This window comes from Anopheles merus, chromosome 3R, assembly GCF_017562075.2.
Source record: "Anopheles merus strain MAF chromosome 3R, AmerM5.1, whole genome shotgun sequence".
NCBI classification, from domain to species: domain Eukaryota; kingdom Metazoa; phylum Arthropoda; class Insecta; order Diptera; family Culicidae; genus Anopheles; species Anopheles merus.
In genome coordinates, this window is record NC_054084.1 from 33,609,141 (window position 1) to 33,630,207 (window position 21,067).

The 21,067-nt window shown below is 45.5% G+C and overlaps 2 protein-coding genes across 15 annotated transcripts in view; both read left to right on the top strand.

Annotated features, from left to right (window-relative positions):
* Nucleotides 1-20,158, top strand: part of LOC121597434 — a 45,075-nt gene extending 24,917 nt beyond the window's left edge. Inside the window, exon 2 of the mRNA XM_041923188.1 lies at nucleotides 19,006-20,158. Within this exon, the coding sequence (XP_041779122.1) occupies nucleotides 19,006-19,139 (134 nt within the window). The 3' untranslated portion in view covers nucleotides 19,140-20,158. The remainder of the gene's footprint in view (nucleotides 1-19,005) is intronic.
* Nucleotides 1-21,067, top strand: part of LOC121597432 (CUGBP Elav-like family member 2) — a 284,267-nt gene that overhangs the window by 213,104 nt on the left and 50,096 nt on the right. The window lies entirely within an intron of this gene.

A 21,067-nucleotide genomic window follows, 5' to 3' on the forward strand; every position in this document is an offset into this window, starting at 1 on the left:
CAAATTTCCGATTTATTTATGTATGTTGAATAACTAACCTTTTTTTTAAGATATGTACTCACCAGAAAATCAATATATTTGTCGTCTTTTGAACCGGCTCTTGAAGCTTCGTCTCTACGTACCCCAGCGAGAGATGGTGCGTGTGCAGTATGACGTTTTCATCGAATTGCCTCCCGAAAGTCAACTGCTCTCTAAGCATCCATTGCACGTAAACATCCACACACTCTCACTGGCATCATTGCCAAGTGGAAGTCAAATTGCGTAGGTCATCAATTCGAAACGATCACGTACGACGAGAGCTGGGTGTGTGCGATGCGTTTATGCTGAATGTTCGGTTCCTTTCCCCTTTTGCTTAGGGAGAAAGTGGATGAAAAAGCACATAACCCACCGCTATGCATCGGCGTCAAACGAGTGCGAAGAAATGGAGAGGGCTAGCAATGCAATGCTTCGCTCCTCCGGGCTCTCTAGCACTATTGATTGCTGATTTATTTATTTTTGCTTCCCTCGGTTGCAGCCAGCCAGAGCCCCCGAGGGAAGCACCAGCTCAGGCAGCAGCATATCGGGGAGCTTGTGGCCTGATCTGTGTGTGTGTGTGTGTGTCTGGTTGGAGCATCATCTTTTTGAAGATGTTTTCCAACCATCCAGTCAGAGGGTGAGCCAGACTGGCCCGCAAGCAATCGACGGGAATGAAAGTGGATGCGATCGGTTACCCATCCTCGGGTTCAGTGTGTGACAGTAGAATCAATATGGCTAATGTGTGTTTGGCAAGAAGAAGGTCGATGAGGAGAGAAGAAGCCGTGGCTGAGTGTCATCTGTTGGTTGAGTTTTATTTCCTTGTGTTCCCCGTCCCGACTCAACAAATGAATTAGAAGATGTCACAAAGGAGAAGGATCCGTTCGGTGCGCTCATTTTAGTGTGTATGAATTTTAAAAGCACACACATGTCGAACGCATTCATTGGATTCTTACACACTATTAGTAGACTTGTAAGCCGGTCTCATGGTACAGTCGTCAACTCGTACGACTTAACAACATGCCCGTCATGGGTTCAAGCCCCAAATAGACCGTGCCGCCATACGTAGGACTGACTATCCTGCTATGGGGGGAAAATCATAAGTCACTGAAAGCCAACCCCACAAGTGGGTGGGCAGGCCTTGATCGGCATCGGTTGTTGAGCCAAAGAAGAAGAAGAAGATTAGTAGACTTGTTCGTTTCTGATGGGAAAAGTGCACTTGCATTTGCATGCAAAATTGTATTCTTTTTGACCGAGGGAAAAACATGTTGGAAAAAGGGTTCAACTATAAAAATGCAAAATCAAATGGGAATCTCTTACCAGCAACGACTGATCAAAGTGCAAAAACACGTTTTTTGTTTGCGCTGGTGCACCGTTTTCCGCTGACAAAACCTTTCTTCAACCGGGTGCAGCACAATCAAAACCCGCACTTTTACTGTCAGTGCAGTTCACACATGCACACACACACACACACACACACACACACACACACACACACACACACACACACACACACACACACACACACACACACACACACACACACACACACACACACACACATGCGTCATTCCCTTTTCTTCTCCCACCGGTAGAATGTGTCGCGTTTTTTCGCCCAACACCGATCTCAGCGGTTGCCGTCCACTGTTGTCACAAGAACTGCTGCGCCACCGTGCACGGATGGGGGAAAATGCAACAAATTTTCCCGCCCCCCCACCATGTCTGGGTATGCAGCCAGCAGCGGCAACGGAATGCTCCTGCACCATTACACCTCCCTGCCCGTGGCCATCTTCTGCCCAGAGATGGGGAGGGAGATGTGCTGACTCAATTTATCTGACGCGCGTTTTCGCGTTCGATTGGCGGGTTGAGTGTATCGTCACAATCTTGTGCAAATAAAATTCTGATGAGCGAATGGGAAACTGCGCACCGCGCGCATCCTTTTGCACCAAGGAATGCCAAGAGTAGTTGTCAGCATACAATGGATCGCGTGGTGTATCATTGAACTCACTCTCGAGCAGCTCGATGTTTGAAATATGTTTGAACATGTGAAGAAGTGAAATTGACTGCGCTTAATAGGGAAACGAGTTTATTGCGCTTTGCACTCCCGGGTGTGTAACGGGTCGGGAAAAGGGGTAGGTGACTGTGATCCAACAGCTTTTTTCTCTTTTTTTGCCTTGGTGTGGATGCAGTTTTTTCGCTTGGGGTATTTTTTTCTTTCTTTCTTTCCCTATCAAATTGTCATCCGTCACTCACTTGCAGTAAGTGTTTGATGGGTTTTTTGGATGGCGCTTTGATACTTTCGCACTGCTGATTGGCATGCATCGTATTACTACTCCTCGATTGGTTTGGGACCTGAGAAAAACACTCCAGGAAAAACTGTTTTGTGCTTATTTTGTTTGCGTAAATTGTGCTCTTCTCTTGAACAGTGGAGGACAGCGGACCAAACAACCCCGCGATGAACTCATTGATGCGTGGAAAATAAATTATGACTGGACGGATTTATTTCAGCTGACCGGTTTTTGCATGGCTCTGAGGCTGGTTTTGTTTGACTAGTATCGATAATTAGCAGTTGACTGCCGTGCTGTTGTGGTGTCGATTGGAGCAGCAGCGCTCCCGTTTGTGAAATGACTAAAAATAATTTAATTTACATTCATCGAGCGTGTGTTTCAAGCTTTGGAAGCGAGGGGAATGGAAGCAAAGGCGAGGGTCATTTTATTATGATTTCGATTTCTAATTAGTGACAGATTGTAGCGGGATTGATGATTTGCTCTCTGGCTAATTGATAAGCAGCGTGAGCTTTTAATTACTACTAGATCCAAGGCAGAGCAAAGGAGGACACACATGCGGTCCTTGATTTGATGTATTTAATGGCTGGAAAAATGTGGTCGTTGGTATGGCATTATCATCATTAACTGCTACGGGATATTTCGTGATTGTATTGTCAGCTTCTCATTCTGAGTTCTTATCATAAGTTGGATGCATCTGAATTAGTGATGTGCTCTCTGGAGCGCACACCCACTGCTCCTATCCGACTCCGACTATTGTTAGTCCTATTGTGACTCCGGCAAAATGGGAACCATTAGTTCCGCGAGGAGTCGGACTCGTAGTTGTCTGTATCGGAACCGTTCGGAGTCGTCCGGAGTCGCTGGGAGACGTCCGGAGTCGTTCGGAGTTGTCCGGAGTTGTCCGAAATCGACCGGAATTGGAATCGGTCCGAGTCAACTGGAACCGTCCGAAGCAATGTGCTTGTGATCAGGCATTTAATTTCGTAGTGTTTTTTTGCCTTTCACTTTGTGCGTGCATTTCGGCCTTCGTAGACCTTTGTTTCGAAAGCCGACTCCGGACTCCAGACGACTCTGACTCCGGGCGACTCCGGACGACTTCGACTCTGGACGACTTCGGGCGATTCCAGGCAACTCCGACTTTGGGCGACTCTGGACGACTTTGGACGACTCTGGACGACTCTGGACGACTCTGGACGACTCTGGAGTCCTCTGGAGGCCTCTGGACGATTCTGGAGGACTCTGGAGGACTCTGGACGACTCTGGACGACTCTGGACGACTCTGGACGACTCTGGACAACTCTGGACGACTCCGGACGACTCCGGAGGGCTCTGGAGAACTTTGGAGGACTCTGGACGGCTATCTCCTGGTGTTTAGCTATTATCATATTATCACGCATTATCCCAACTCATGTTTTATGGGCATAGTTATCCGGTGTTATTTGAATGACATAATCAAGACATCCTAAAACTTGGCGTAGGACATCCTAAACAGGCTTTTAAAAATAATACTTAAAAATAATAACGAAACAGAAAATTGCAAAACATGCATTACATCATCGGTTTTGGGATGAATATCCAGTAATATAACAGATTCTTTACGGAAGATTGCGTAACGATTGCCCCTTCAATGTTATACTATTCCATTTTCACTATCCATCAGCGCCCGAGAGGGTCGATTGGTAAGAGTAAAGTATTCTTTTTAACGCAAATTAGACCTACGAATCGATCGTTAAGTGTTTGGCACCCCTTCTTTTCGTCTGGTAAGGTGTGTGGTGTTACGGTCGCAGTGCTAATCAAACCCCACTTCTTCCCGCCTGCAAACATTCCACACAGACATCCAGTTATCTTGTTCGCAGCAGCATCCGCCGCGTAGTATTGATTTTCTGTAGCACACAAAAAAAGGAGACTCTGCACTGCTCTGGTTATCGCCAATGCGAGCCACATCCTAAAATTAGCACCTTCTTTTCGTGTGATACTTTGACTAGCGGCAGCCACACAACAACAACAACAACAGCTCGATCGTGTTGAGGTGCGGTGGTAGGATGAGATAGTACCAGATTCTGGGCGCTCGGAGGCTGTGCTTATGTACCGGTTACTTGTCGCTTTGCGGGGTTGTTTTTTTGTGTGTGCTGTTTTTGTTGAAGTTTATAATTAGCGTCCTGATCGTAATGGAATCTGTGGTTTTCCACCAGCTCGATTTGTTCACCGTGTGTCTAACACAACAATTCCCTGTGTGTGTGTCTGTGTGCTTGTGTGTAAATGTGTGTGTGTCCTGTGCTAACCGAGCTCGTGTAACACTGTCTAATGCCATCGAATTGTCGTAGCAGATCGAATACTTAAGGCGGATATTGATGTTCGGATCGGTCGCGTCCCGGTTTGCAATCGACAGAAGAATCTTCCCTGTCCTCACCACCACCGTATCTCCGTCTTGCTCCGGGTGTTCTATACCATTCTCAACTGTTTCTAAGAGTGTTAGAGTATCGTCAGCCTAAAATTAATAGCACCATTAGCTTTTGGGTACTATTTGATTTGTGTTCCTTTTTTACGTTGTCGATTTTTTGCCCCGATGTGGGGCTCTATTTTTATGCCTTTCGTGCGGCCTCGTGGTATGTGGTGACATTTTCCCGCCGCCTCACCAACACACCGAAGGCTCCGGTCCGAAGAGGCGGTGACGTTGGTAGGCGAAACCAACCTACGACGACGAGAAGACTACGGCGAAGATGACAATGATGGTGATGATTAGCGAAGAAGATCGCGCAGCGAAACGATCGATCGCGCGCGCTGATGATCGGGAAAAGGAGCCCCTAAAAGGTGTGCGTGTGCTTATTGCTGTGCTGCAGATGCTGTTGTACCCACCAACCCCATCTGCTTCTTCTCCTGCTCACCGCGGGTGTATGGTGTGCGCGGCACTGTTCGAGGTGCGCGCCTTCGGTCGGATGTGAAGCTGTGCTTGCGGTTCATTCCACGATTTGCCGGTTCGAAGTTTGCATCGGGACGTTGCTACCGGTACAGCACCGCAGCGCACCGTTAGCGCTCCCCCCCCAAAAACGAGCACCAAGTGCTTTGATTTTGTAATTTGACTTTGCGCTTCTTAAGCCATTACCTTGAGCCGCCGCCGGCGCTTGAACGAACGAAGAAACAGCGGCCGAGAGATAGAACAAAATCAAACGACAATTTGGAATATTGATAATCGTGTGTTTGTGTATGTGTGTGTATGTGTATTTGTGTTTTTTTATTTTATTTGGTGTTTGTGTTTATTTGTGTGTTTTTATGTGTACTTTTAGCCAAGGTTTACGTTGCGAACTCAATTGGTTTCATTTTCTCGTTCTGTGTGTATTATATAATTTTTAGTTAAATTTTCATTTGTGTAAAATTTATTTTTAATTATGCAAAAGCAACATAACAAAATGATAAATGATTTAAAATAAATTTAACCACTAATTAAAAACGAAAAAATGAAACAATAACCCTTCGCTCGTTGAAAAAGAAACAAAGAAAAGAGTAGATAAGCGAAACAAGAATACAAAAAAAAAACAAGAATATGCAAACATCAATATGTAAAACTGTGTTTTTTTATGTGCTTCTGTGAATGATTAACGATCACTGGACGTAGCCATTAAAGTGTGTGTCCCTGTGTGTTACATAAATCAACCCGTTCGAGGCGAGGGTGAAACTAAAACTGTATGTGTTTGTGTGTATAATAGATAACAAACCCAGCTCAATCGAGGATGATTCCATTATGTGCAGTGTATGTGTGTGTGTTATCTAAAAATCAGACATCCCTTTTTCTCTCCCTCGCTCTCGCTCTCTTTCTCTTCATTATCCTTTCGGCATTTGTTTTTCACCATTAAGCGTGCCGGCTGTCGTTATATATTATTTATATATGATTTATCTTTGTCGTGTGTTAATTGAGTGTAATTTTCATCCTCTGCAGCGCCGCCGCGCCCAGCCTTTCTGTGTGCAATCGTCACCACCACCACCACCTCCATCAATCTTTCTTGTGCTATTCTCTCTATCTCTACACCGTCGTCTCTACCGAGCCATCATTATTCTGAATGTGTGATCGTGTGTTCGTGAATGTTTTGTGATATGAGGTTTGGCGTTAATGATAGAATGATTACAGCGCTGCGAAAACAAAAACCAAAAAAAAAACAAATTATGTATCAATAGTCTCGTTTTGATCGTCGCTCGGAGATGATATATGCAAAACACCCCAAAAGGGTTGTGCATCCAATCAAAAATACCTGTTCTGAAATAGTTTCCCGATAGATCGAGAGCAGCCAGGAAACGACACATACACGCACAGAAGCGAGGAAAAAAAAACAATTGCCCGATATCAATTGTACTGCCTGGGTGGGTAGGGGTTGTGTAAAAAGAGCGGTTGTTGCGTTTTACCCTACCAATTCAGGAGGTTGGGCGGGAAATATGTGTCGAAAAGCGAAACGCACACTCACCTTGGGGTGAAATAAAATGCTGGAAAAATATCAATAATTCGCCCCGAAGCGGACAACATTCACTCATAGACAGTGCGATAATTGTGTTTCATGTTTGTTTTTTTTTTCATGTTTTAATTTTTCCCTATTGAAGGGAAACGAAGGCAAGGGTGCTCGAAGCGGAAGTAACGTATGTGCGTGTAACACCGTTAGGGGAGGAAGGGGGTATGTGTGCAGTATGTTGTTAATTAACAAAAATTATCAACCGTGCGTATGATTATAATGACACATAAATCAATGTTGGTGTTCTTTCTGCTCGTCGCCACCCATCCCTACCCGTGCATAACGCTCGCGCTCGGCCTGCCGTCCGGGTTCGGGTTCGTGCGGTTTGTTGGTGAAAATTTTGTGGAAACTTTGATCTTCCTGTTGCTGTGGTGAGAACACACGGCCGTGTGCATCTTTTTGTTATTGTTGCTATTTACATTAAACTGTTCATCACACGCAGTGGCCTAGAGAGCTGGATGTGATGCTTCCTCCACAGTTTCATAAAAAAAGAGCAACATGCCAAAAAAGCTGGTGGAAAAAAAGAACATAACCTGCGTGAAAACGCCTGAAATAAAGATGTGATGTTTGTCGATTGAAAAAAAAGCAACAAAAAAGTGAAATAAATCATTCTCATCACCGATATGATAGCACCCCCTTCGGTACAGCGGAATGCAGAGTGGATGAGAGGAGGACGTGCTTTACTTCATTTGCCGTTGCATAATTTGCCAATAATTACGTTCGTGTGTGTACGTAGCTTGGAATTGCTTCATCTCCCCCCTGCTGTGTTCCCAGCATTACTCATCCAGGAAGATTTTTTGTGTGTGCGTGTTCATTCTGTGTCCAATCACAACACACCGTGTGATTTAATGTTTTGCACACACGCAAAAAAAAAAATCGCAACCACATTGCCTACGAAAGGGAAAAGTGAGCAAAAATCGTACTCCCATAAACAAATAAACAAACAAATAGGCACCCCCAGAGTTCGGTGTGTCAGCTTGGGGGTAGTGCACAAGCATAAAGCAGAGCAGAGGATGCTGCGTTTTATGCGCTTTTGGTTTCCGCAAACTAGTTAACAAACCCCCTAAACAGACTTTTTTGTAAGCCCATGCTGGGGTCTGGTTACGCCGATAATTACTATCTCTACATTCTGTCCATGCCAGACAGGCCGGGGGCTGAATGCAGAGAAGGATGAGCGGTAATAGCAGTAATGAAACGATATGTGTAACATAATTATTTTCCGCTTACTGCTGGGCTAACATTACCGCAACGTGCACCAGTGCGCCATCATCAAATCAATCATGGCGTTTGTGCTTCAATCAACACAATAAAAAATCCCTGCGCCACACCACGCTCGCTGATTTAGTTTTGTAATACAATGTGCTGTTTTTTCATCCGCACCCGCGTCGACTCTCGAATGGTACATTTGAAATTCAACTGGTGGAAAATAACTCAAACATGGTTTTTGTAATATGGGCGTGTCTGTATATCCACGCGGGAGCGTTCTGGTCTGTTTTTGTAATGCTTTTTTTATCGGTTATTAATGGAATGAAAAATGATATGCATACCAACAACTGTTAAACTCTATTCTCTCTGGTGCAACATAATCGGTGCTCTGTATGTGCGTGTATGTGTGTGTGTTTCTGGGAAAATGTAATCAATGGTAAAATTCTAAACCACCACGATGCGCTCCTATGGTTCCTATGTGTGCCGATGAAATCTATCGGGAACATTTGCTTGCGACGAACAAAACGTGATAAATCAATGTGTGTATGTACAATTGCCCGTTTCGCTTGTGCTGTAAATCCCCAAATGCCAATTCCGAATCATTTTGTTCTTTTCGGTGGGTGTTCTCATCGGTTACCCGTTATATCTGTTGAAATTGAATTAAAAAAATTTGACTACGCGTCGCGTGTGTTTGTGTGTGTGTGAAACAATTGGTTGAAATCATGAAAAGTCGTACAAAATCACCCAGCAGTCCATGTGGAGGAGTGGGCGGCGGAGGGGCAGGAGTTGGCCCCATCTGTCCGCTGCGAAATGAGGAATCCGCCAAATCGTACCCGTCGATCAGTGCAGCCTACTGGTTGCCGGCACCGACACCGACACCATACCAAGTGCCAGGTTAGTATCAGTTTGTTGGATGGTGTTGTGCTCATTGTTCTTAATGTGAACACAAACAAAGATGTTAAGATGTTATCTTATTTTAACAAATTACCAACAAAGAAGAACTAGAATCGCTAAATAATTCGCTCATCACCTCACGAGAATCTAACCCACGACAGGTGTTATGAAAAGACGTAGCTCTTATCACAGCACCATCGGACCACTATTACACCTCAGCGTTAAAACTCCTATATCAATCACACAAGGCACACGCCACCGTTCAACACGAACCAAACACAAACGAGTGCTTAACGCAGTCACACTCTTGTGAAGAACATTTCCTTTTTTGGTTGCACCGGATTTGAACTGCAATTTGCCAATTGCTGCACTCAAATGCACATTAATTTACTCTCCCTTGCATACCTAACCCAGCCTTCAAAGGTGAACCCCTAATGTCCTTACGCTCCATTGTGTCCCCGAAAACCTCGAACGAGACATTTCTCCTCTATCCGGCCATGTAACCGTCGGTCTCGGCGCGAATCGGAAGAGGTCGTAAAAATTTCAATTTGATCTGACATTTATTTCATTAGCGCTCATTAATTTAATGACGTACTCATCGAACCCGCCCGTCGGGCAACGGGCCAAGTTACACTAGGCTGCACTTTCTTCGCCTTTTCTTCTCGCACCGACATTCGATGCTTGGGGTGCCGTCGGTCCTTGTCCCCTGCCGTTAGCTCTGGATACAAACGAACTACAACAGAAGACACCGAAAGCACTCGGCGTCGTCCTTTCGGCTCGATTTGCTGCCGCTTATCGGTAAGGGCGATTATTGATTGCATTTGCTGCCGCTGCGCTGGCTGGGCACTAATTATTATGCACTTCACGGCACTGGCTGTGCAGCGGGCGGGTGGTGGGACGTAACATTTACATGGACGAATGCGCAGAAGGTTGAAGCATGCTGGGGAAGGAATCGTAAAAGGGCTCTTCCTCCGGAACAGTGGCAGCACTTGTCTCCAAGGAGTTATCTCTAGCTGGGATGGGGCAAAGACACTGCAAGAAGAGGTGGTGGTACTGTTGCGGTGCTTCATTACGGCTATTGCTGCACCAGTAGTAGTGGGAGCAGAAAGGAGAACTTTCCAAGAAACACTCTGGCGTAGTGTGCCGTCTTTAATGAGAATTTGCCGAGGCAGGGACACTCCTAAGTACTGCAGAGTTTAGCTCTCGAAGAAGCTAAGGGAAAGAAAAATGTCTTTCTAAAGACACCGGCCAGCAGCAGCAGCAGCAGCACGGGTACACAGTTACGAGAGGTGAGAGGATCCTTATCCCTGTCGTCCTCCGGAGTCGTTGCTGCTGCTGGTACTGCGCGTTGAGTGGAGTTTAATGAAAATGACTTCCCGTCTTTGTACGTTTTTTTTCTTCTTCTCGGGAAATCCTTTACGAAAAAACAAAAAATCCACCCTCTCTTGTTTCGGGAAGAAGACAAACTTTGCGACACTTTCCACAAAACGGAGCGACATTTTCCTCATCCGTTCGGAATCTACATGACACACAGGTCCATGGCGCAAAAAACAAAACGAGGAGTTCGTTCTTCTCCAATCGGTGAAATTAGTGCGCTGCAGAGAATGGTCGCTCCTAGACACTTTGCTACGGCAGGACATCCCAACTAACCATCCCTCGGGAACCTCTCGGGTATGCTGCGGACGTGCCGGACCGTCTGCTTGTGGGCAGTAGAAGCATAGTTTATGTAATATGAATATCAATTAATTTACCATCTTCTGCTGCCACAGACGGGGAAGTGGCAGAAAGTGTGCAGGAAGTCTTTGTCACTGCACATTACGTTCAACCTCCTCTCTGTTGGCCGGCCTGCTCTCTGTGTCTGTTTGTATGCGTTAGTGCGGGACCTCTCTTATCTCAAGAAGAGCGCAATTCCCCACACGGGACCAAAGCGAACCTTTATCTGCAGTGTGTCTTTCCGCTGTATGTGTTTTGTTTAGCTTCTACTTCCGTCTTATGGTGATCGTCATTTTCTGCTGCTGCTACTCGCGCCACACATACTCGCCCCTTACTACTATCTCTCAGTGCGGGACGTGACTTTTATTCCTGTGTTTTGCTGCCTGCATATTCTCCATCCCTTCAACAGCAGAGGGAAGAAAGAAAAACGAACACCACGGTAAAGAAAGCGATTGTTAGCTGTCCACGTCGTCGTCGTAATGGAAGTGTTTATGTGCATAAGCAAAACACCGAGCTTCTTCTTCTTCTCGATGCCGATGTGTACTACGGATAAGCCAGAACGGAGGAGAGCATTTGGCTTCCGGCGTTGTTTCTTCCTTCCTTACATTGCTCAATTGACGGTCATTGTTGGTTAATTTCTTTGCCCTCGGTGCTTCCTCCAGAGTCCTCCAGGGCAGTTGAAAGTGGGAGGATATGTTTGTTGGGTTGTACATTACAATAGAATTGTAAAATGTGTTGCCAATGTTTACGATGTGCTGCGGATGCGTAACAGCTCTTTCGAAGGTTTGTAACTCAATCACTGGCAAAGGTGATAAATCTTCAAACTATCTACAACTCAATTTAGTTTGTCGGTTTTTGCTTGCTTCTTCTGTTTCCTCATCCCTCTCTCTTTCTCACTCTCTCTATCTGTGCAAAACTTATTATTAATCTCGTTTAAAACAGTTTTGCCTTTTCGCCTGTAACGGGAAGGGAAGCGGATAACTTTGAAGCAAAGTTGTGATGTACAACTTCCAAAGTTTCGGTGTTAGTTTTTTTGTTGTATGTCTGTAGCTGTTGTGATGAAATCTTTCACCAGGAGTTTGCGCACGCTCTCCATCTGGACATCGCTCTTTTTTTTCGTCGTATGCTTCACCCGTTTCTATTCATCCTGGTTCTTCTTTCGGCAAAAGGGAAGAGACAGCGGAAGCAACCCATGTTATCCAGCACTATAATAACTTTATTATGTTATATGCACACGGCGTCAAGAGCGCATCAGGGAGAGGGACGCCATCATCTTCGTTGCTGCAAGCGTGTCCGCAACTGGTTCAACCTTCCTTTTTTTTATAACCGAGCGTAAACACAGCCTCAATAAACCAGAGACGTCGGTCATCTTCTTGCCCGCGCTTGTGGACAGCGTGAACGCGAACGGAAGAAGAACGCTATGTGTGTGTGTGTGTGTGTATGTATCTAAAATCTAGCGACCGCCGCCGCTGCTCATATGGTTTTATATGCTTTCATCTCGATTATTTTCTTACGCTCGCTTCTTTGCTCTTTCGTGGATGATCCCCGTCCCGAGCTGGCAAGAACTTCTGAGGAAAGGAACACACACACAAAAACTCTTCATCTTCCGTTCTGTTCTCTGCGCACTTCCACCCTGCCGTATGGTTCTGTGCACAATGCTCTTTGCCTCGGGGTTTATGTTTCGCTTATGGTATTGTACAATTTAGCCCATTCATTGGAGTGGATTGAACCCCGCAACTAGGGAACTAAGATAGTAGGTCATCCGATTGAAGTAAGCGTTTCTTCCTTCCACAAGGCTGGCGTTTGTTTTTTCTTGCTGTTTTTGGAGAAGATGCCTCCGCCCAACACACATGTCGACATTCGTCGCTTTGGAGAGTGTGTCTTAGATTTATTTTCTCATCGACCGGTGGTAATGCCGGACGGGACGGGATGGTTGTAACACAACATTGATTTAACGTCCCAGGTTCCCAGTGGTGGTGCAATTTTTGAACCAGTAGCAGTAGCATCCGTGTGTTGTCTGTTGACGGTGTCTCATTTGATGGTTCGCTCGATATACGACGCCGCCTGTGTTCATTTATTTGTGCTTTCCTTGCCTTGCTGCTGCTGCTAACCTCCTCCGGGAGGGCAGTTTGCGTTGTTTTCTGCTGCCGACGCCGCTCGGTTTATTGAAGCGCTGAATAAACTGCTACTGATGCTCAAGATTTGCTCAAGAAATCGATAGCCTTAAGCCAGGCTGCTGCTGCCTGCACGTTCGTTTGTGTTTGTGTTTACGTTGCGTCGTTGCAACCCCCTCCTGGTTGCTGTCAAGAGATAGGAAAGAGGACAGTCATCGTCATCTGATATTATGAGTTCGTTTCAGTTGGAGATCTCCCATTTCTGGGTTGTTCTGTCTCCTCTGCTGTGCCTAGAGCGCGCCCATTCGGAAGATTTAAGTTTATTTTGCTGGGACCTAAATTGCAAACTAAAAACCCCCCACCGCCTTTCAACCAAGACGTCCCCAGGCCCTTGAGACATAAGATGTGTGAGTTTGGAGGGCTTGGGCCTCTCCGTTTGCCTTATCTTGCCCCGGCGTGTGCCAAACCAATAAAATCGAAACTCTTGGTCTCTGACGGGCAAGGATGCATTGCCGGGCGGCTTTTTGGGGTGCGGTTGCAACTCTGTTACCGCTCCTGCTATTGCCAAGTGCCACTTGGCAGCTGTCGAGTGTGTATGTGTGCAAGGTGCCTAAACAAATGAGAAAAGTTTTTCTGTCCCCATTTTCCTGTATCCTCAAGTTGGCAGAATAATGTCTTTTCAATACGCACGCCTTCTGCTGCTACTGCTGCTACAACTCTCTGTACTGCTGGAGTTTTGGGGAAAGGTAAAAGATATAAAACTACCAACACCACCCACTCAACCGATCCAAAGTGGATCAGTTGATGTTTTATGCAATTTTGCTGCCGAAACTGCAGCCCAGAAGCGAATGAGGCGTGTGTCGGGCGAAGATATCCCGTTCGGTAGCCAAACTTTACAGGGATTTCCTCTCGTTTTCGCCCGCGTATGCCACCGCGCACGCAAGATAAGTCATTGTGTCGTTCAGCAGAAAGAAATAAAGTTGCTGCTCCATTTTATGAACTTGAAATACCCGCAAGACGATGAAGCTTGTGTGCGAAGGAAAATATAAAAAAAGTAAAAAAGAAGCTTAAAATTAACTTCGGCGAAAGGCATTCCAATATAAGTTTTCGCTCTTAAAAAGGAGGACAATCTCTGCTGCCACTGCGCAAAGGCTTCCACTCCCGGGGTGACACTTTCAAGTTTCGATCCCTTAAACCTTTCATTAGTTCGGTTGTTTAACTTTTATGGCGCGCTGATCGGGATGGCTGTGTACACTGGTTTGCGCGCGAGTTTTAACTAAGGTATGCTTTTTTATGTCTTGCATGGCTGGTGCAAGTTTATTTTTACGCGATTTTCGTACAAACGAGATTTTCATGCGAAAGGAGCATACTTTTAGGTCCTTTGGTCCTTTTTTTCGCAATGGTCCTTTTTTATGTTGCATAATATCTATGAAAACTTCGCAATTGCAATAAAACGATCAACCAAAGATCACTTATTTCGGCATGGAATGAAAAAAAATTGCGTAAAAGCGCCTGCAGGTATGCAAACAGCTCATCTTTAATATCCTTTTAAACGTCTGGTTTGGTCTATTAACGTTTGTTGGAATACGTTTTCAAAAGTTTTTGTTTTACAACATGAAAACAGTCGCAAATGTCTTCAATTTTTATTCTCTACATTTAACAAAATTACAGTATTTATTTTATTACGCTTCTTTATTATTCATAATTTATTTCCTTTACAACGCTGGCATCTTTCGCATCCTCTAAATGTTTTGTTCACATATTTCTTAAATGCAAACAACCGAAACAAAAGAGCAGAATTTGCCTTCTGCAAGAGCATCCAGCGATTCCTCGCGAAGTGTAAATGCAGTGCCGCTATGGAACAACGGCATGCCAAATCCAAGCCAAGCCAAATCGAACTCGTCGCCAATGAGAAAGGCCAATGTTGCAACATTTTCTTCCGGTTCAATTTTTCACCCCGCTTACCATTTGTTTGTCCGTTCAAGATTTCCGCCAGTTCACACCAAACTCTGGGTTGCTGCTGCTGCTGCTGCTGTGCTGCCAAGATGGGAAGTATATCTGTGACTGTGTCGTCGTATATTGCGATTAGTTATTCTGGTCTTTGGCTTTCCCTGGGTCTCGCGTTGGTATGATTGGAGCGAAAGGAAATTTATTTTACGACATGCAGAGGCAAATCGTATACACGCTCTTTCTTCCCTTCAACATGTTTCGATTCCACTGCCAACAAGGAAGAACACTCAAGTGTGCCAGAGCGAGGTGTGCATACCTTTGATACGTTCGTGTTAAACCCGGACGGCGGCGTTGGTGGGTTTTATGTGTGGTGAGTCTTTTCTGTGGGTAATATCGAACCGAGCGTAGTAAGTCCCAAACCTTTCGCCGTATCAGTTCGATGTTTCTGGAGAAGAAAGGAGCTTGTTCTGCTGGTTTTGGTGCAAAAGAACTTCTGCTTTCTCGTGTTTAACCGATCAAACTCTTCCGACGTGCAGAACCCGGTAGCAATGAAGCAAAGCTATATCAGGAAACTGTACTGAATGGAGAACAAAAAAAACCCCATTAGAGCAAAGCGAGAATGAATTTATGCGCCAATAAAAGTGGCAGTGGCCGAAAAACGTTCACCAACACTACACCCTGTACATGTGTGCCGTCGGTGCAAAATGTTTCGATGACTTTTCTGCTCGGTGCAAATGTTAGCGGTAGTACCGGAAACCCAAGGGGAGTTTTCTCTCAATCTCCTCCGTTTCTTCGGTGCATTGGAGAAAGAGCCTGGGAGGAGAGGAGGCTGCTTTAGCGTAGAATCTTCGGCAACGTTCCTCGAATCACGGGGAGGGACACAGGCAAACACGAAGCTCTGCCGCAAACCGAAACTCGGGGCAGCATAAATTCATTCCGCTACCTTGACGCTTTGAATATGGTCAAGTTATGTTAAAAGTTTTGGCATGACTGTTTCGAGCAAAAAGTTCGAAACAGACACACCCCACTGTTCCGGGGAGGGTTTTTTGGGGTACACATCCGAGTAACGAGACACACACACACACAAACACCACACTGCATCTCTTCCGTGCATTGTTCGCACGGTACACTTTCTCGTGGAAAGTGGAAAATCAATGGGGTGCGATTTATCTGCATCCTGTGCGTCCTTCTGCACTTTCCTAACGACTCCAACATTCCTAGCTGTCGCTGCCGTTTTCTTCGGGGATTTTCGATGAGTTTTTCGCATTCATTTTTTTTTTTTTGAGGATAATATCATCAGCAGTTGTTGTTTTCGTCGCTTGTGCTTGTGCAAGCGGTGGTGAACTTGCACTCTGCAGCAGTGCTTGAATGTTTGGGCTGTCTCCCGGGTATGCTGCTGCTGCTGTTTGGAATGGCTTCCGAACAGTGTGTATTGTGTTGATGGTGCTTCTTACTTTGGCCGAAAATTAAATGAATGATTCACGAGCGTTACGTGCAGTGTGCTTTCCTTTCATATTGGAATATGCTAGATGGCTTAACCCGTGGGTTCGTTGGAATTGGAGGGCAACTCTTGATTAAAAATCTGCTTTACGTGTGCTTGGGGCAGAGTTTTCGTGTGCCAGAGCACTCAGAAACTCTTAATAAATAGATATTGTATCGTGCTTTGTACAATTGCATAATTTCAGGCGTTTTATGAAAGTAAGATTTCATGCGGAACGTATTATATATTAATTCGATTAAACTTTTAGTCAAATGTGTTTAAAAATATGACATTTCAAGCTTCAATTCTTCCATCTTTTACATCCTAAAACATTTTGATTAAATTAAATGAAAAATATAATAGTACAATTAATCTTCCAAGTATCTTTGAAGCTTTTAAGAGTAACGCATCACGAAGTGTCCTTAAGACTCATCTTTCGGCACGAAGCACAACACTTTCCGGAGCATTCAAGGCTGCACGTTTGTGTGTTTAATTTAATTAAATTAAACCCTTTGAGCGCCAAGCTGCTTCCCTTTTTGAATGTGCAGCGCGCGTCTTTCAACAAACGTGTTACTTGACAGCTCCGAGAAGTCACAAACGATCTTGGGATCAAAAGGGAAACACTGACAGATCCCCAGAAAAATAAAAACCTGTTGACTCCGTGTTGACAACAACACCTTTACAGCACGGAAGGTTGCTCGTGCGTGCCACCGATTTGAGGCACGTGCTAAAAATTAGAACCCGAGTACCAGTGGACTAACATTTATATTGTTATATCCCTCTGGGGCGTCCCCTTACAACTGATTTCTGTCTGTGTATGTGTGAGTGTGTGCATGATTGTGGAGGGGACGTGCAACGCGCACTGACCGCATAATGTGACAACTGCTGTCTTCATTAGAACTATCACAATTCGGGATTGTTTTCAGAGAGCTTCATGTTGGTGATTAACAAAACGCAAACTCCGTGACAGAGGGTGTGTGGCTGCTGTGGAGAAGCTGCACACATTGCATCCCACGAGCTACGTGCAGCTGCAGTTCACACTCACTGCATCTATCCACGTGACGAGTACTGTTTTTTTTTTGTTGGTGTCTGCCATCGCATGGTTGGCGCCTCTCTCCCTCTCTCTTTCTCTATTTCCACTCGTGGCTGCAACTTGTGATGTCGTAATCCTAACGAGATTTGCGTGACATGTTTATTAGCTGTTAGTTAGCGGAGAATCTTCCACCCGCGCGCGCCCCACGCACAGTGACGATGGAAGGGAACGAACAGCCGTGTCACCCATGTGTAGCTTGTGTAGAATAATAATTGCGTTGATTATTTTGTACTCAAGCAAACCACAGTCACACTCGTTATGATGGTAGCTCTCATGACGGGCGATGGTTGTCAGGAGCAAAACTAGGCGGGGAAATCTCCGTTTGCTCTAGAGCTTGTGTCGCTCGTTAATTGTAACGAACGTACTCTGTGTGTGTGTTGGTGTCTGTTCTACCATCGTAAGGGAAATTATGTTCGCTTACGTATCATTGCTAACGCTCAGCGCATTCCGATACATCAATAAGCAGTCGCATAAGCAAACTTTGCTCGTTTCACTCGAAACGCGAACGTAAAGTTTTTCGATTGAAGTTTGTGCTCGCACGACGACGAACGATAAATAAATCATCGCTGGAAGTTTTTAATTTCATGTCGCCGCCTTCCTGCAGATGATGCTCGGTCGGCCGCTCCTCGTCGGCAATCGGAAAGGGAATCGAAAACTTCGCTTTGACACTTGAAATTATTGATTGTGCTGTGTGTGTTTATGTGTGTCTGGCTGCATCATCAGACTAACTTTGGTAAAGTTTTGCTGCCTGCCAATATTTCATATTTACATTTATGACACAGTTGCAGACTTTGTCTAATGGAATGGATTGTGATTTAATTAAAAAATGTCACTTTATTCCCATTTGACAGCACTAAAATTAGCTTTCCGCTCACATGAAGCAGTCGCTCCCTTTGCCGAATAGCCATTTGACATACGATTGACATTGGCGGCTTTTGTGTAAAAAATGGCAATGGTTGGGACGTTACGGAATGCGGGACGGCCCCAGAAAGGTATCGCGCTTTGTATGCAGCGATTCAAAGCACGTGCCTTGCGATCGAAAGTGTGTTAATCCATGCAGGAAGAGGGAGTGTTTGCAAGCAAGTGTCATTAAAAGTCACACTTACTTCCGAAAATGGAAACGGGGCTGGGAGGTAAAAAGGGATGCGTGCAATGAAATCATTGATCACCACAAACCAATTTTTAGGGGACAATAAAGCAAACTTTAAGGTATGATCGATGACGAAAACACTAAAACGATATTGAATACAGCGTACAGTTTGGTTTTGTACTTACCGTTGTCAGTGTCATAGTTTGCTTGACACGCTCACACTATGCCAAACGCACACCCCCTCCTTGTGCTCTGTGCTCGTTCGATTCTCAAGATCTCAAGATAAGTCCCTTGAAACGACAAACATCCCAAGGCGACTCGCTGTGTGATGGAGACAATGTAGCTGCTGTCGATATGAAGATCACACATTTCTCGAGATATCTCGTAACGATGTATGAGAGGAAAGACCAGCCATGTTCCGTTGCTGGCTCGGACGGCAGTATTAAAGTCTGTCCCATCTTCCTCCCTTCCCAAACACATGACTGTGTGTGTAACTTTGCCCTATCACCAGCTCTATTCTTTAGAAAAGTAAACATCCTGACCATCGTTCGAACCAGCGCCGTCACTCAAACCTATCTCGCCTCGCCAACCAAATGACCCATGGCATATATCGTTTTCACACCTGATTAATAAATGTTTGTTTTCTCTCTCTCTCTTTCCGTGTCTTTGTAGGTAAGTGCGAGAAACGGGCAAACGAGCTTCATGCAGACGAGGCCGTATCGATAGCTTCCAGGAAAAAGGGCTGCGATGTGTCGACGTCTCAGCGTTCCGGTTTCCCGCAACAAATGTCAGCAGTTCGGCAATGATGCCGGTGGTGGAGGTGGTGATTAAAGGCAAAGCAATGTGTTAAAAATATGCTGTTGTACCATCTAACGAGCGTTTGTAACGAGCAGATGAGTTTTTTTTTCACCCAGTGTGTGCTAGTCTTCACACACACACTCTAAGACAGTCTCGTGAGGAAAGACAAACAGTGATTTGTGGTATTCATCATTACGCCCTTCATTGTTATTGCATTCCACCTATTGCTAAAAAAAAGAAGGCAAAACAAAGAAATGATATCTGCATTGGGTCACTCACACTGGTCCGGACACTGCTGCTGGTGCTGCTGCTGCAATGCAATAGAAAAATTCTTGAAACCTACTATTAGCGATGACAAAACCGAACACAAGCACAGATGCACACACACACACACACACACACACACACACACACACACACACACACACACACACACACACACACACACACACACAAACCCCTTTCGTGGTGAACGCGATGCATCCGCTGGATTTATGTTGCCCGCAGTCGAAGGTTGACTGAAATACGAGTCAGAAAGAACCTGATAGAACAAAGCAGCAGCAGCAGCAGCAAAAAAAGGCGCACACAAACGAATGTTGGAATGTGTTACAACGGCACAAGCGAGAGAGACCCGTTTTGCCTTGCAACAAGAGGGTTGATGGAGGAGGTCAGACTGAACCAGCAAATTACCCCCAGCGCTGTGGCAAACACTGTTTTTTTTTCTCTGCCTCCTCCCATTTATGTGTCCAGCGTAACGTTTTTGGCCCTTGGCCAGAGAGATACAGAGAGACAGCGGTAGGGGCATCGGCAGAGAGGCACAGTTAGTGCCCCAAGTGCTTGCTTGTGTGAGCGTGAGTATGCGTGGGGGGGACTGTTGCCATAGAATATATACTAATCTATGACGAAGCTCGTTTTAGCTCGCGAGATTGCCGAACACATCATCCCGTCCCTAGCTCCCGGCCAGCCTTCAGGAGCGCGCGCGAGAGAGCGTGAGGGGGGAAGCGATTAGTGCACTTTAAATCGACTCCAATTGCCGACAGCGAGGCAAGCTGCTGCTGCTGCTGCTGCCTTGCGGTGATGCGGTAATAAAATTGCAACGGTTTCGCTCCCCGAACTCCCTCGCCATTCCACACACACACACCCCTATGTGGGGGTGGTGTATGCACAACGAATGAAACAACGAATTTATATGGGGGCACCACACCACCAGCACACGATGCGTTTGTGTGCAGCAGCAATTGCACACGCCTAGTGGAAGACGAACATGTCTCTCTATGATGTGACGCGGAAATGGTGGAAGTACTGAACCACCACCACACTGCTAGACCACACTGCTGTGCTGTTCATGCTAACCATCGACACTTCCACCAGCCCGGAATGGCACTGGCATGAATTGTGATGGGCGACATTTTATGATTTGCTCATCCCAAAACACCCGAAAAATGAGCATTATGTAAATGTGATTTTGATTGCATTGTGACGCATAAAATGTCCTATTGGGAAGGGCGCGTGGGGAGGAGAAATCTCTCAAGTGGATGCAATGGCGTGGAACAAACGCTACGACAAAATGTGCTATCGATTGCAGCTGGAGCGTTTTTTTTTTCTTTGTTCCCTTCTGTCATTCTGTCCTTCAACAGCAGCAGCAGCAGCAGCATCATCAGCATGAGGCAATATGCGTTTTATGCGTTTGACATAGTGCGCCATACAAAAGCCAAACGGGTGTAGGGAGGCGGCTATTGATTATGAAGTGGTGGCTTGTTAGCGAAAAGCGCTTGGACAGTCAACACAGTCTTCTTCACATGCGTTATGTTGCTGTTGCTGCTGCTGCTGCTGCTGCTGCTGTGAACGGTGTTGTTGTCAATTGATGTTTTCTTCAAGTGTCACCGGGCTGACGAGATGAATGAAGGTGATGCACATGATGCTCGCTCTCTGCAGA